The sequence below is a fragment of the Coregonus clupeaformis genome, chromosome 33 (assembly GCF_020615455.1).
Source record: "Coregonus clupeaformis isolate EN_2021a chromosome 33, ASM2061545v1, whole genome shotgun sequence".
NCBI lineage: Eukaryota > Metazoa > Chordata > Actinopteri > Salmoniformes > Salmonidae > Coregonus > Coregonus clupeaformis.
The window spans coordinates 23,028,413-23,044,311 of NC_059224.1; the positions used below are offsets into that span (position 1 = coordinate 23,028,413).

General features: G+C 47.1%; 1 protein-coding gene across 2 annotated transcripts; it reads left to right on the top strand.

Moving 5' to 3' along the window:
• The first annotated feature begins 307 nt into the window (after nt 1-307).
• LOC121549266 (microfibril-associated glycoprotein 4-like) lies at nt 308-15,214 on the top strand. Of its 2 annotated transcripts, none has more exons than XM_041861127.1 (8): nt 308-470; nt 1,130-1,600; nt 12,376-12,495; nt 12,600-12,714; nt 12,971-13,108; nt 13,251-13,467; nt 14,284-14,479; nt 14,766-15,214. In XM_041861127.1, exons 2-8 carry the CDS (start codon nt 1,226-1,228, stop codon nt 14,910-14,912), a joined length of 1,308 nt encoding a protein of 435 aa, XP_041717061.1. In that variant the 5' UTR covers nt 308-470; nt 1,130-1,225; the 3' UTR covers nt 14,913-15,214. The 2 variants fall into 2 exon arrangements, with proteins under 2 accessions (XP_041717061.1, XP_045066014.1); XM_045210079.1 differs by having other exon boundaries at nt 1,293-1,600.
• The last annotated feature ends 685 nt before the right edge of the window (nt 15,215-15,899 follow it).

The following is a 15,899-nucleotide window of genomic DNA, read 5'->3' on the forward strand; positions in this document are numbered from 1 at the left end:
TATCATATGAAATGGGTGATGGATATCCACAAATTAATACATACAGAGAGGCAAAAACGTAACATATAATACTAAATAGAGTGTGGCGTATTTACATACAGAATATTACGAAATGCTCTGAGACCAGGTTGATGTCCCAGCTCATCCCTACCCATAACCCTAACCTAGCTTCATGTCCACATCCCAGCTCATCCCTAATCCTAACCTCACAGCATCTCCCTCCCTCCCTCCCTCACTTTCCCTCTCCCTCAGGTGAATCCTCTTAAGTGGACTATGGGGATAAGATGTCCACTGTGTTACAGCCACACTGCTCTAAATCACTCTTTCACACGGAGAGATAGACAGAGAAAGAGAGGTGGAGAGTGGAGAAGAGAAGGAACGACGTAAACGGAGAGGAGAGGAGGGGAATGGGGAGGGTCTTACGACCAGGATGGTGTAAGGACTGGGGCGAGAGACTGGCCAGGAGAAAGGTAAAGAAATACCAAACTTCTTTGTTTACAGCAGCCTTGTAGCTAACTCTGTACATGTACAGGGGGGTTCTATACTGGGTTTGTTGTTGTGTTTTATTGTGTTGTGTTGCGTTGCATTTCAGTAAAAGACTTGAAGGGAATGCATTGGCCAAGAGCGAATAACTAGGATGTTGTTTTGGAGGGGGGTTTGAGATACATTGGCTTATATATTTGTGTGTCAGTAAAAGCTACTCAGTCATTTGAAAACATGTATAGCAGTCATGATGCAATTAAACTATTATAACCTGGTAGGTTCACCTAGTATTAATTTATATTTATCACACTATTAGAGCAGGTCAAAGGTAGTGGTTGAGAGGTGGGCATCGATGTGAACTGTGAATATGTGAGAGATTAGTTAATGTCTGGACTACGATGGGGCGGCAGGTAGCCTAGTGGTTAAGCGCTTTGGGCCAACAACTGAAATGTCGCTGGTTCGAATCCCTGAGCTGACTAAGTAAAAAAATATTTTGATGTACCCTTGAGCAAGGCACTTAATCGTAGTTGCTCTGCATAAGAGCGTATCCTAAATTATGTTAATGTAATGATGATCTGGTGGTACATATAGGCCTACCAGTGTACAGTGATTTTATAGTACTAAGGCTTTATTGTTATTCCTACAGAGAGAAAGCTAAACCTGAACCTGAACCTGTCAGTCTCCAGAGCCAGACAGACCACTCTCTCTGACCAAGCTAGGACGTTCCAACCAGAGGAGAACAATGGCCTTCCTACCCCCTCACTGTACCCCCCTCTTGGGCTTGTGGTTGTCTCTGTGTGTCCTCCTAGTCCTGGTCCGGGAGGTCCATGGAGAAGACCCTACTAGTCATCAGATCGGCGGGGGTAGCGGGGGCTCCCAGTGCGGGGACTACAGTAACCAGGTGATGGAGGATGGGATGTGCCGTCTGGTGGCCACCCTGCCCCAGACGGAGGACCAGCGCTGTCCAGACATGTTCCGTTGCACAGACGAGGTCTCCTACTGGCTGCATGAAAATGAGGAGAGGAAACAGCAGATTCTGTCGCTGAGGGAGACCATCTCAGAGCTTCAGGAGGAGCTGAGGAACCACAGGCACCGCGTCAAGGTTCTGGAGCTGCAGGTGGGTTCTAGAGATATAACTGGAGGAATAGGCTAATGGTGTAGAGAAATAGATGGCGTTCAAATTCTAGAACTAGAGTTCTAGAACGACAGTGGAAAAACAAGTAGGCCAGTTATAGAGCTTTATGGAAATGAAAGTTCAAATACAGATACAGTGCTCTAGTTTCTGTATGAGTGTGTAAGGCTGGAGGTGAGCCACTGCTTCAGACTCAGAGCAGGACGTGCCAGTGGTCTAGAATTGCAGGTGAGCAACTGTTCTTGAGATACTGCTGTGGTTACTTTACGTTAAACTGAATGCTGAAAGCTTCTGGAACACGCTCTAACCCTACGTCATAAAGGATTACTTCAGCCAACTAACACACACATACTGTAGACACACACATACACACTGACACCTGTCTCTGTTACTCCCCCTGTGCTGTGGCAGCCGGTTGCTTACGGTATCTCTCCAGGTGTCCCTCCCTCCTAGCAAGTCCTTGACCCTGGCGCTAAGGGGATTAGCCCTGGGTACTCTGGCCTGGCTCTCCTGGCCCTGCTGGCCCTCCTCCACCACGTGCTGCCTCGTGTGTCTGTGACACTGGGACTTAGCCCTTTGGCTAACCATGGCTTTTACCTGGTCTGGGACGAAAGGGGGATCGGGCCACTGGGATGTGGTTAGGGATATGGGCTGGGAATAGAGCGCCTGTAGGTGGGATGGTTGGAGTTAGGCCTTGCTTAGGTGGTTGAATCCCGTCTGTCTGTCTGTCTTTGTAATTTCCATTATCCTTCTTACTCCCTTTCTCTCACTCTCTCTGCATATCTCTTTTTCTGGCGTCATACAGTATATTGCCCCACTCTTATATCACAACACTTCTCACCTTATTCCAGGGAAAAAGGGCATAGCAGTTAGACAGACTTTTCTTAGCATGTACAGTACATCCGTGTTTTATGAAAATGTACTATTTATTTATTAGACATTTTGTAGGATGAAATCTCTTGAGATGCACCATCTCGTGTCCAAAAAAACACAAAAAAACAACAACAATACTTAATAACATGAATAATATGGCAACTACTGTCTAAAAATAATAACATTGAAATAATAATAATAATAAAATTAAAAAAGTACATTAACAACATAAAAAAAGTGTTAATAGGCCTACAACTAATAAAAAGTACTGCTACAACTACTAATACAACTAAGTACTTATAATACATACATACAGTGCCTTGCAAAAGTATTCATCCCCCTTGGCGTTTTTCCTATTTTGTTGCATTATACCTGTAATTTAAATGGATTTTTATTTGGATTTCATGTAATGGACATACACAAAATAGTCCAAATTGGTGAAGTGAAATGAAAAAAATAAATAACGGAAAAGTGGTGCGTGCATATGTATTCACCCCCATTGCTATGACGCCCCTAAATAAGATCTGGTGCAACCAATTACCTTCAGAAGTCACATAATTAGTTAAATAAAGTCCACCTGTGTGCAATCTAAGTGTCACATGATCTGTCACATGATCTCAGTATATATACACCTGTTCTGAAAGGCCCCAGAGTCTGCAACACCACTAAGCAAGGGGCATCACCAAGCAAGCGGCACCATGAAGACCAAGGAGCTCTCTAAACAGGTCAGGGACAAAGTTGTGGAGAAGTACAGTTCAGGGTTGGGTTATAAAAAAATATCAGAAACTTTTAACATCCCACGGAGCACCATAAAATCCATTATTAAAAAATTGAAAGAATATGGCACCACAACAAACCTGCCAAGAGAAGGCCGCCCATCAAAACTCACGGACCAGGCAAGGAGGGCATTAATCAGAGAGGCAACAAAGATACCAAAGATAACCCTGAAGTAGCTGCAAAGCTCCACAGCGGAGATTGGAGTATCTGTCCATAGGACCACTTTAAACCGTACACTCCACAGAGCTCGGCTTTACGGAAGAGTGGCCAGAAAAAAGCCATTGCTTAAAGAAAAAAACAAGCAAACAGGCATGTGGGAGACTCCCCAAACATATGGAAGAAGGTACTCTGGTCAGATGAGACTAAAATTGAGCTTTTTGGCCATCAAGGAAAACGCTATGTCTGGCGCAAACCCAACACCTCTCATCACCCCGAGAACACCATCCCCACAGTGAAGCATGGTGATGGCAGCATCATGCTGTGGGGATGTTTTTCATCGGCAGGGACTGGGAAACTGGTCAGAATTGAAGGAATGATGGATGGCGCTAAATACAGGGAAATTCTTGAGGGAAACCTGTTTCAGTCTTCCAGAGATTTGAGACTGGGACGGAGGTTCATCTTGCAACAGGACAATGACCCTAAGCATACTGCTAAAGCAACACTCAAGTGGTTTAAGGGGAAACATTTAAATGTCTTGGAATGGCCTAGTCAAAGCCCAGACCTCAATCCAATTGAGAATCTGTGGTATGACTTAAAGATTGCTGTACACCAGCGGAACCCATCCAACTTGAAGGAGCTGGAGCAGTTTTGCCTTGAAGAATGGGCAAAAATCCCAGTGGCTAGATGTGCCAAGCTTATAGAGACATACCCCAAGAGACTTACAGCTGTAATTGCTGCCAAAGGTGGCTCTCCAAAGTATTGACTTTGGGGGGGGGGGGGGCACGCTCAAGTTTTCACGTGAATAGTTATGCACGCTCAAGTTTTCAGTTTTTTTGTCTTATTTCTTGTTTGTTTCACAAGAACAAATATGTTGCATCTTCAAAGTGGTAGGCATGTTGTGTAAATCAAATGATACAAACCCCCAAAAAATCAATTTTAATTCCAGGTTGTAAGGCAACAAAATAGGGGGATGAATACTTTTGCAAGCCACTGTACATATTTACAAACATCCTCACATAGTGGTGTTTTTATTAGTTAAAACCACAAACAGTTTGATCTTAACATTTGAAAAAGGGCTTTCTTAAATTCACTGTATGATTGTAATGTCCTGATTTCTGTAGGTAAATTGTTCCAGTCAGTTGGGTCTTTGTATCTGAAAGATCTTACTCCAACCTCATGATGTACCCTTGGAATTTGTGACTGCTACTGTTGTTGAAAGGAGTAGTGTGAGTCTTGTAAAGTTAGTAAATACAGGGACATTTTTTATATATACAGGAAACAGGAGGTTGGTGGCACGTTAATTGGGGAGGACGGGCTCGTGGTAATGGCTGGAGCGAAATTTGTGGAATGGTATCAAATAGATAAAACAAATGTTTTTTTCCATGTGTTTGATGCCATTCCATTTACTTAGTTCCAGACATTATTATGAGCCATCCTCCCCCAGCAGCCTCCACTGATACAGGGAAATTTAAGTTGATACATTTAGAAAGAAATTGGTACCAATGCAGCTGTTGTCAGAACGCTGAGTGTGGATGTGGTGCAGGGAATCAAGCGCAGGAACAAGGGTGTTCGTCAACAGACTTTAGTAATCCAAAATAGTAACTCCAAACAGGTGAATAGCCAACCCAACCGGGAGGCATGAACAAATTACGCACACACACAGCAGTGCGTAAAACAAGAAAAGGCGCACGCAGTGCGGACTCTCGACACAAACAACACGAGAGAGAAAAACCATCAACAGCAACAGCTGACATAACAATCACACATAACACCTGCCCCAACACACGATAACTAAATAGGAAACAAAATCAAACACTAACAAGGGACAGGTGTACAAACAGACAAAACCAAACAAACATGAAACATCGAACGGTGGCAGCTAGTACTCCGGGGGACGACGACCGCCGAAGCCTGCCCGAACAAGGAGGAGGAGCAGCCTCGGCCGAAACCGTGACAGTACCCCCCCCTTGACGCGCGGCTCCAGCCGTGCGCCGATCCCGGCCTCGGGGACGACCAGGACGACGCGGAGCAGGGCGCGTAGGATGACCCCGATGGAACTCGGTCAGCAGGGACTGGTCTAATATGTCCCTCCTCGGCACCCAGCACTGCTCCTCCGGGCCGTACCCTCCCACTCCACGAGATATTGGAGACCCCCATCCGGCGTCTCGAATCAAGGATGGACCTCACAGTGTGCGCCGGAGCCCCCTCGATGTCCAACGGGGCGGAGGAGTCTCTTCTATCTCATAGTCCTGGAGTGGACCAGCTACCACCGGCCTGAGGAGAGACACATGGAACGAGGGGTTAATATTCCTGTAATCAATAGGCAGTTCTAACCTGTAACACACCTCGTTCAACCTCCTCAGGACTTTGAATGGCCCCACAAACCGCCGACCCAGCTTCCGGCAGGGCAGGCGGAGGGGCAGGTTTCTGGTCGAGTGCCAGACTCGATCTCCAGGTGCGTACACAGGCCCCTCACTGCGGTGGAGATCGGCGCTCGTCTTATGCCGACGGATGGCCCGCTGCAGATTAACGTGGGCAGCGTTCCATGTCTCCTCCGAGCGCCGCACCCACTCATCCACCGCAGGGGCCTCGATCTGGCTCTCGTGCCAAGGTGCCAGAACCGGCTGGTACCCTAACACACACTGGAAAGGGGTTAGTTGGGTGGAGGAGTGGCGGAGAGAGTTCTGTGCCATCTCGGCCCAAGGAACGTATCTCGCCCACTCCTCCGGCCGGCACTGGCAATAAGACCTCAGAAACCTACCCACATCCTGGTTAACACGTTCAACCTGCCCATTACTCTCCGGGTGGTAACCCGAGGTAAGGCTCACCGAAACCCGCAACCGTTCCATAAACGCTCTCCACACTCTGGAGGTGAACTGGGGGCCTCGATCAGACACTATATCCTCGGGTACCCCGTAATGCCGGAAGACATGGGTAAACAGAGCCTCAGCGGTCTGTAGGGCAGTAGGTAGACCCGGCATGGGAAGGAGACGACAGGCCTTCGAGAACCGATCCACAACGACCAGGATGGTAGTATTCCCCTGTGAGGAGGGAAGGTCTGTAACAAAATCCACCGAGAGGTGTGACCAGGGTCGTTGTGGAACGGGCAGGGGTTGTAGCTTACCCCTGGGCAAATGTCTGGGCGCCTTACACTGGGCACACACCGAACAGGAGGAGACATAAATCCTCACATCCCTGGCTAACGTTGGCCACCAGTACTTAGTGCTAAGGCAGTGAACTGTCCGGCCGATACCTGGATGTCCAGAGGAGGGGGACGTATGAGCCCAATAAATGAGGCGATCGCGTGCCTCGAGCGGAACGTACGTCCGACCCACTGGACACTGTGGAGGACTTGGGTCGGTGCGTAACGCCCGCTCGATCTCGGCATCGACCTCCCATACCACCGGTGCAACCAGACAAGACTTTGGTAGTATGGGAGTGGGCTCAACGGACCTCTCCTCCGTGTCATACCGCCGAGACAGGGCATCTGCCTTCCCGTTCTGGGACCCAGGGATGTAAGTGATTTTAAACACAAACCGGGCTAGAAACATAGTCCAGCGGGCCTGGCGAGGATTCAGTCTCCTAGCTGCCCGGATGTATTCCAGGTTACGGTGGTCAGTTAGAATGAGGAAAGGGTGTTGAGCCCCCTCAAGCCAATGCCTCCACACCTTTAGGGCCTGTACCACGGCTAACAGCTCCCTGTCCCCTACGTCATAATTCCGCTCCGCCGGACTGAGCTTCTTAGAATAAAAAAGCACAGGGGCGGAGTTTAGGTGGTGTGCCAGACCGTTGTGAGAGAACGGCCCCAATACCGGCCTCGGACGCGTCTACCTCTACCTGGAAAGGTAAAGCGGGATCCGGATGCGCCAACACCGGCGCTGAGGTAAACAGGTCCTTCAGTTTCCCAAAAGCCCTGTCCGCCTCAGCTGACCACCGCAAGCGCACCGGACCCCACTTCAACAGAGACGTTATGGGAGCTGCCACCTGTCCAAAACCCCGGATAAACCTCCGGTAATAATTCGCAAAACCCAAGAACTGTTGCACCTCTTTCACAGTGGTTGGTGTTTGCCAATTACGCACAGCTGACACCCGGTCAACCTCCATCTTCACCCCTGACGCAGACAACTGATAACCCAAAAAGGAGACCGACTTCTGAAAGAACATACATTTCTCTGCCTTGACATATAGGTCATGCTCCAACAGCCTCCTCAACACTCGGCGCACCAGGGCTACATGCTCTGCTCGGGTAGAACTGTACACCAGAATATCGTCTATGTACACGACTACTCCCTGTCCCTGCATGTCCCGGAAAATCTCATCGACGAAGGATTGGAAGACTGAGGGAGCATTCATTAACCCATATGGCATGACGAGATACTCCTAATGTCCGGAGGTCGTGCTAAACGCTGTCTTCCATTCATCGCCCTCTCTAATGCGCACCAAGTTATATGCGCTCCTGAGATCCAATTTTGTGAAGAACTGAGCACCGTGTAATGACTCCGTCATAGTCGCAATCAGAGGGAGTGGATAGCTGTACTTCACCGTAATCTGATTGAGACCGCGGTAATCAATAAACGGGCGCAGACCTCCATCTTTTTTCTTCACAAAAAGAAGCTTGAGGAAGCGGGTGAAGTGGAGGCCCGTATGTATCCCTGTCTCAGAGACTCGGCGATGTAAGTTTCCATTGCCTTCCTCTCCTCTTGAGACAAGGGATACACATGGCTCCGCGGGGAGGGCTGCTCCTGACTGGAGATCTATCGCACAATCCCCCTGTCTATGAGGCGGCAGCTGCGCCGCCTAGTCTTACTAAACACCAGTTTCAAATCCTCATACTGGGGGAATATGCAGTGCTGGCATTAGATTCGGACTTTCCACCGAGGTCGCCCCTATGGAAACACCCAGACACAGCCCCTCACACTGAGCAGACCACCCTTTAAGAGCTTTCTCTCGCCACGAAATAGTAGGGTCATGGGTAATCAACCAGGGAAGCCCCAGCACCACCGGATACGCAGGAGAGTCAATCAGATAGAACTGAATCGTCTCCTCATGACCCCCTGCGCCACCATCTTAAGGGGCGCTGTGACCTCCCTAATCAACCCAGATCCTAACGGACGGCTATCTAGGGCATGTACAGGGAAAGGCTTATCAACGGGAAGGAGAGGAATCCCTAACTCTACACAGAACTGGCGATCTACAAAATTCCCAGCTGCGCCTGAATCTACTAGCGCCTTATGCTGGGAACGAGGTGCAACCTGTGGAAAACAAACAGGCAAGGTTATGTGAACGACAGAAAGCTCTGGGTAAGTAGGGCGCCTACTCACCTGGGGGGGACTCCCCAATGCGTGGCCTGCCTTCACCTCCACCGGGGGACCTTCCCCAACACCTAGCCGCGGTGTGCCCTCCACGGCCACAGTTAGTGCAGGGAACGGCCCCCCTCGGGTTCCTACTCCTCCGTTCTCTAGCGCCAGCACCCCCGAGCTCCATAGGGCTCGGCTCGGAGGTGCTGGAGGGTGAAATGGGCGACCCCCACCCGGGACGTCCACGGGTGGCGAGCAGGGTGTCCAGCCGAATGGCCATGTCGACCAGTTGGTCAAACGACAACGTGGTATCCCTGCACGCCAACTCTCTCTGGACGTCCTCCCGGAGGCTGCAGCGGAAGTGGTCTATGAGGGCCCGCTCATTCCACCCTGCATCTGCCGCTAGAGTCCGGAACTCCAGAGCAAAATCCTGGGCGCTCCTCATCCCCTGTCGGAGGTAGAACAGACGCTCCCCTGCCGCCTTCCCTTCTGGTGGATGGTCAAACACGGTACGGAAGCGGCGGGAGAACTCCGCATAGGTAATGGTAGCGGCGTCCATTCTCCTCCATTCGGCGTTGGCCCACTCCAACGCCTTGCCGGTGAGACAGGAGATGAGGGCGGAGACGCTCTCGTGTCCCGAGGGCGCCGGGTGTACGGTGGCGAGGTAGAGCTCCACTTGCAGCAGGAACCCTTGACACCCGGCAGCGGAGCCGTCGTACGCCCTCGGGAGCGAGAGCCGAATCCCACTGGTTTCCGGAAGGTGGACAGGAGGACTGACCGATGGGGATGGTCCGGTAGGTGGGGACGTGGGTACCCCGCTGCTTTCCCATCGGTGGAGAGTGTTCATCACCCGATCCAGGGCGTGACCGATCTGGTTGATCCTGTCCTCCTGCCCACGAAGACGGTCCTCCATGATCTCTGTTGGCGCGGTTGCTCCTGCTGATTCCATGGTGTGATGTGTGATTCTGTCAGAACGCTGAGTGTGGATGTGGTGCAGGGAATCAAGCGCAGGAACAAGGGTGTTCGTCAACAGCCTTTAGTAATCCAAAATAGTAACTCCAAACAGGTGAATAGCCAACCCAACCGGGAGGCATGAACAAATTACGCACACACACAACAGTGCGTAAAACAAGAAAAGGCGCACGCAGTGCGGACTCTCGACACAAACAACACGAGAGAGAAAAACCATCAACAGCAACAGCTGACATAACAATCACACATAACACCTGCCCCAACACACGATAACTAAATAGGAAACAAAATCAAACACTAACAAGGGACAGGTGTACAAACAGACAAAACCAAACAAACATGAAACATCGAACGGTGGCAGCTAGTACTCCGGGGACGACGACCGCCGAAGCCTGCCCGAACAAGGAGGAGGAGCAGCCTCGGCCGAAAACGTGACAGCTGTCTTCTGTTAGGGAGTGACAGCCCATTTAGTGATTCACACATTGTGCAATAATGTGTCTTTACAATTCTTAGATCTGTATAGTAATCCAAGCTTATAGTTTTTAGGGGGTAGATCAGCTTTAATTTTGCAGATAGATTGTAGCTTCCATCAATGTAATTGTCTGCATCACTTCCAATCCCCCATGTATTTTTTGCAAATATATACACTACCAGTCAAAAGTTTGGACACACCTACTCATTCAAGGGTTTTTCTTTATTTGTACTATTTTTTACATTGTAGAATAATAGTGAAGACATCTAAACTATGAAATAACACACATGGAATCATGTAGTAACCATAAAGGGGGGGGGGGGGGTATACAGAAGATAGCCCTATTTGGTAAAAGACCAAGTCTATATTATGGCAAGAACAGCTCAAATAAGCAAAGAGAAACGACAGTGCATCATTACTTTAAGACATGAAGGTCAGTCAATATGGAACATTTCAAGAACTTTGAAAGTGTCTTCAAGTGCAGTCACAAAAACCATCAAGCGCTATGATGAAACTGGCTCTCATGAGGACCGCCACAGGAATGGAAGACCCAGAGATACCTCTGCTACAGAGGACAAGTTCATTAGAGTTACCAGCCTCAGAAATTGCAGCCCAAATAAATGCCTCACAGAGTTCAAGTCACAGACACATTTCACCATCAACTGTTCAGAGGGGACTGTGTGAATCAGGCCTTCATGGTCGAATTGCTGCAAAGAAACCACTACTAAAGGACACCAATAGGGAAGAGACCTGCTTGGGCCAAGAAACACAAGCAATGGACATTAGACCGGTGGAAATGTCTCCTTTGGTCTGGAGTCCAAATTGAAGATTTTTGGTTCCAACCGCCGTGTTTTTGTGAGACGCGGTGTGCGTGAACGGATGATCTCTGCATGTGTCGTTCCCACCGTAAAGCACGGAGGAGGAGGTGTTATGATGCGGGGGTGCTTTGCTGGTGACACTGTCTGTGATTTATTTAGAATTCAAGGCACACTTAACCAGCATGGCTACCACAGAATTCTGCAGCGATATGCCATCCCATCTAGTTTGGGCTTAGTGGGACTATCATTTGTTTTTCAACAGGACAATGACCCAACACACCTCCAGGCTGTGAAAGGGCTATTTTACCAAGAAGGAGAGTGATGGAGTGCTGCATCAGATGACCTGGCCGCCACAATCCCCTGACCTCAACCCAACTCAGATGGTTTGGGATGAGTCGGACGGCAGAGTTAAGGAAAAGCAGCCAACAAGTGCTAAGCATATGTGGGAACTCCTTCAAGACTGTTGGAAAAGCATTCCAGGTGAAGCTGGTTGAGAGAATGCCAAGAGTGTGCAAAGCTGTCATCAAGGCAAAGGGTGGCTATTTGAAGAATTTTACGACCTAAAATATATTTGGATTTGTTTAACACTTTTTTGGTTACTACATGTGTTATTTCATAGTTTTGATGTCTTCACTATTATTCTACAATGTAGAAAATAGTAAAAATAAAGAAACACCCTTGTATGAGTAGTTGTGTCCAAACTTTTGACTGGTACTGTATACATACACATATAAATACATACATATACACATACATACATACATACATATAAATACATATACATACATATATATACATATCCTTTAAAACAAAAATCCTTTATTAATTGCTAACCCTACCACCTCTCCCCTAATTGGAGTAAACTAGTGAACAACAACGCGTAGGCCTCTACTTCCAGCTTATACATACTATATACATTTTATGGACACGGTCTATTTTACAATAGTTCTGTTTTGTTTGTTTTTACTCCTGTCCTTCCTCTACCCTCAACCTCTCCCATCTATTTCTGATGTCCATCCGGTTTGATTTCTATTTGCCATATCTTTCAAACTGTGCTCTTTCACAAAAGTTCTTAACCTATAACCTATATACGTTTTACGGACACATTATGTTTTACATTAGTTATCTTTATGTTATTAGTTGTTATCCAAGCTTATAGTTAATTGTTTTTCTAATATAATCAATATGCTTTCCAAAAGATTATTCAGAATATATCCTCAAACCCAGATATTTCAAACAATCAACACTTTCAAGCATTGTTCCATCACTTGCATGGATTTTGAAATGGCCAGCTGTGGAGTTTATTCTTTGCTGTGTACTTATCCATGCATCATTTTCTTAATGTGTGTGTGTGTGTGTGTGTGTGTGTGTGTGTGTGTGTGTATATATCAGAGTGAGGAGAAGAACCGTATTAACTCATCCTTGGAGAATCGTTTCCATGAATTGGAGACGCACTATGCCGAGGCCACCACACTAGTGCACTTACAAGGGACCCTCATCTACGACCTTCAGGTACACAGTACAGTACAGTACACATATTAATAATCCAAATACTTTTTTCAAACATGTTGAGAGCTTGTTGCCAAGTTTTTTTTGCCGGTTGTCTGTCTCTCTAGGCCCAGATCCATAACCTGTCTCGGCTGGTAGAGAGCGTACGGAGGAACCCTGGCTGTATGATCAACATTGTCGGCACCAGCCCTCAGATGAGTTCAGAGGAGGCCCTGCATCCAGGTACATATACACCCATTCTTGATAAACACACACAATATCAGATATATAAGTTAATATTTTAGCCTTATTTTAGATTTATTTAACACATCTACAATTCATTGGAGCCAAGTTCTACCATTTACCAGTAGGGGGAGACAAGCCTCCTTAAAAGTTCTCATCTGAGCCCAATATCCCACTGTTCATCTCTGCTCAAATACTGCATTTTTTTAGATTGTGTCAAATACTGATGAAACGCTCTGTTTTCTCTGTCCCCCAGAGGTGCAGCATGTGAGGAACTGTCCTATAGATTGTGCGTCTATCTACTATAACGGTGTGAGGCGCTCTGGTCTGTACACGGTGGTGCCTTCACTGGGGGCCATGCCTGTCGAGGTCTACTGTGACATGGAGACAGAGGGTGAGGGTTATATACACTCACACGTGTCACACACAAACATAGTTGGTTTTTGGTTTGAAGAACCAGTTTGATCAGTCAATAACGTTTCCTCATAATGTGTGTTTTGCATGTTTAATGTATACGTATCCTCTCCTTCTCCCAGGTGGTGGCTGGACGATGCTCCAGCGGCGTGTTGATGGCTCTGTGACCTTTGACCGGAGCTGGAGGGAGTATAAGGATGGGTTTGGTGATTTGCATTCTGAGTTCTGGCTGGGCAACGACCACATCCATGACCTGACCAGCCAGGGAGACTATAGCCTCAGGATTGACCTGGAGGACTGGAGCAACAAGCACAAACACGCCCTCTACGAGAGCTTCAGGTGGGGCTTAGAGACAAACATGCACACACAGGCACGCAGCCACATCACACACAAACATAGACATTCTACCAATAGAGTGCCTTTTGGGTAGTGTGATTGGTAGTGTAATTTGAACATTATGTCATGAAAGAATATTATAAAGAATATTATAAAACGGACTGTAAAAGTGACTGGGTTGACCGTAAAAGTGTTGACAATTTAATATTTATCAGCCGTAACTCCCCATGTGACAGGGGGAATGAAAGCTTGTTGTGTGCAACAGGGAGGGGGAATTGAATGCAAGCTTAGCAACAATATTTTAACTTGTTAAAACATTTCTAGCCTATAATGGGTAACAGGGTTGACGACATGTTATGCTCGATGTGCTCAGTTTTCCACCACAAAACACCAGAAAATGGCAAAAAATTGTAGAACCAGCTCACCTGCTTTTACACTATGATTTGACTATTAATGTTCAATGTTTCTTTTGAAAAAGGAATAGTTTTACCATATTAAAACGAGAGTCCAGTTCACGTTTCAGGGTAGACCTTAAACCCGAGGGACAAATGTTAATTTATCACTAATCACATTAAATAGGTAAAAACCTCAGAAATTACTTTTCCAAAGCAACAAAATAACCAGGGCTTTACAACAATGGTGAAAACTTGGGAAAATCTTGGGGTTATGTAGGTTAACTTTTTTGCAGAAGTTGGACATTCCAAAATGGGGATTTTCTGAGAAAACAAATTATTTATTTGAATGAAAACACGCACTGTTATTGGAATTTGGAATGACCCAGACATTCTCTTTTGGGTGGCATTGTGTGTCTCGATACAGTGTGGATGGGGAGGACAGCCAGTACTGTCTCCACGTGTCTGGGTTCAGTGGCACGACGGAGGACTCATTCAGCTGGTACCATGACAAGCAGGGCTTCAGCACCCCCGACACGGGCAACATCTGTGCTGAGATCTCCCACGGAGGCTGGTGGTACAACCAGTGCTTCTACGCCAACCTCAACGGAGTCTACTACAGGGTAACAACCTCAACATACAGACAGACCCATGCACACACACAGCACAATAAATGACCTTATCAGATAGAACGTGAATGGTATGTGAGTGTTTGATAATGTTATGTGTGTAATGATAACAAAAAACATATTCATAACCAATCAAATGTTTTTTTATAATCCCCTTTTTACATCAGCAGTTGTGACAAAGTGCTTTGCCGATATTTACAGACCTATAGATATCTGATCACCGGTATTCCTCCCGTTACCACCCTGACCTCTGACCCTGACTGTGTTTGTGACCCCACAGGGAGGCCGGTATTCCCCCAAGGGGAAGAACCCTCTAGGACCAGACGGAATCGTGTGGTATTCCTGGAAGGACTCGGACTACTACTCTCTAAGGAAAGTCAGTATGATGATCCGCCCACGCACCTTCCGCCCACGTATGTCGCCCTGAGCAACCACCGCATGGCCATGACAACCACCCCTGACAATGGTCAGGCTCCATGATGGCTCGTCTGATCTGATGACATCACCATAGATGTACATGCTCCACACTTTTACAGTGAAATGTTCTGTAACCTTACTCACTGGTCTGGACAAGGAGTGAGATGGATTTTCAATGTGTGCATATATTTTTGCATAATGTTTACATTTGCATATGTGGCCATGCCACCAATAAGCCTGAAGTTCAGCAGAACAGAGCAACAGACTGGCAGGCACAGGAGGCTGGTGAGGGGAGGACGGCTCATAATAATGGCTGGAATGGAGTAAATGGAATGGTATCAAACACATGGAAACCATGTGTTTGATACCATTCAATTTATTCCATTCCAACCATTACTATGAGCCCATCCTCCCCAATTAAGGTGCCACCAGCCACCTATGCTCAGTGAGACAAGCTGAGTCCTGGATACAGTGGCATGTTGTACTAAGGTCTTCTGACCAATACAGACACAACAGATATTATCCAGTGAACTCGGAAAAACAAGTATTGTATGGAAGGGGTGGCACACGTCGAGTAGTCCTTTATGTGTGTGTTGACCTGCCTAGAAGATGGTTGGAGTTACATAGATTCCACAGTCCTGTACTAAAATAACATGACTGTGCCAAACTAACAGCCTATTGCTGGAGGGAGGAAGGGGAACTATACTCCTATAGAGTCACAGTCGGGTGGACAATATACTATACAGTACATAACGTGCTATATATTATACCATACATAATATATAGAAGAGGAAAGACACCGTTTAAACTGCAATGTGTGTTAGTGTGATGACTAAGGGCTGAATCCCAACTGGAAAAACACAAAACTCACATTAATGTCAATCTAACGTTCTTACATTTTAGCAGATGCTTTTAACCAGAGTGACTTAATGGAGCAATTAGGGTTAAGTACCTTGCTCACGGGCACTGACAGATTTTTCACCTAGTCGGCTTGGGG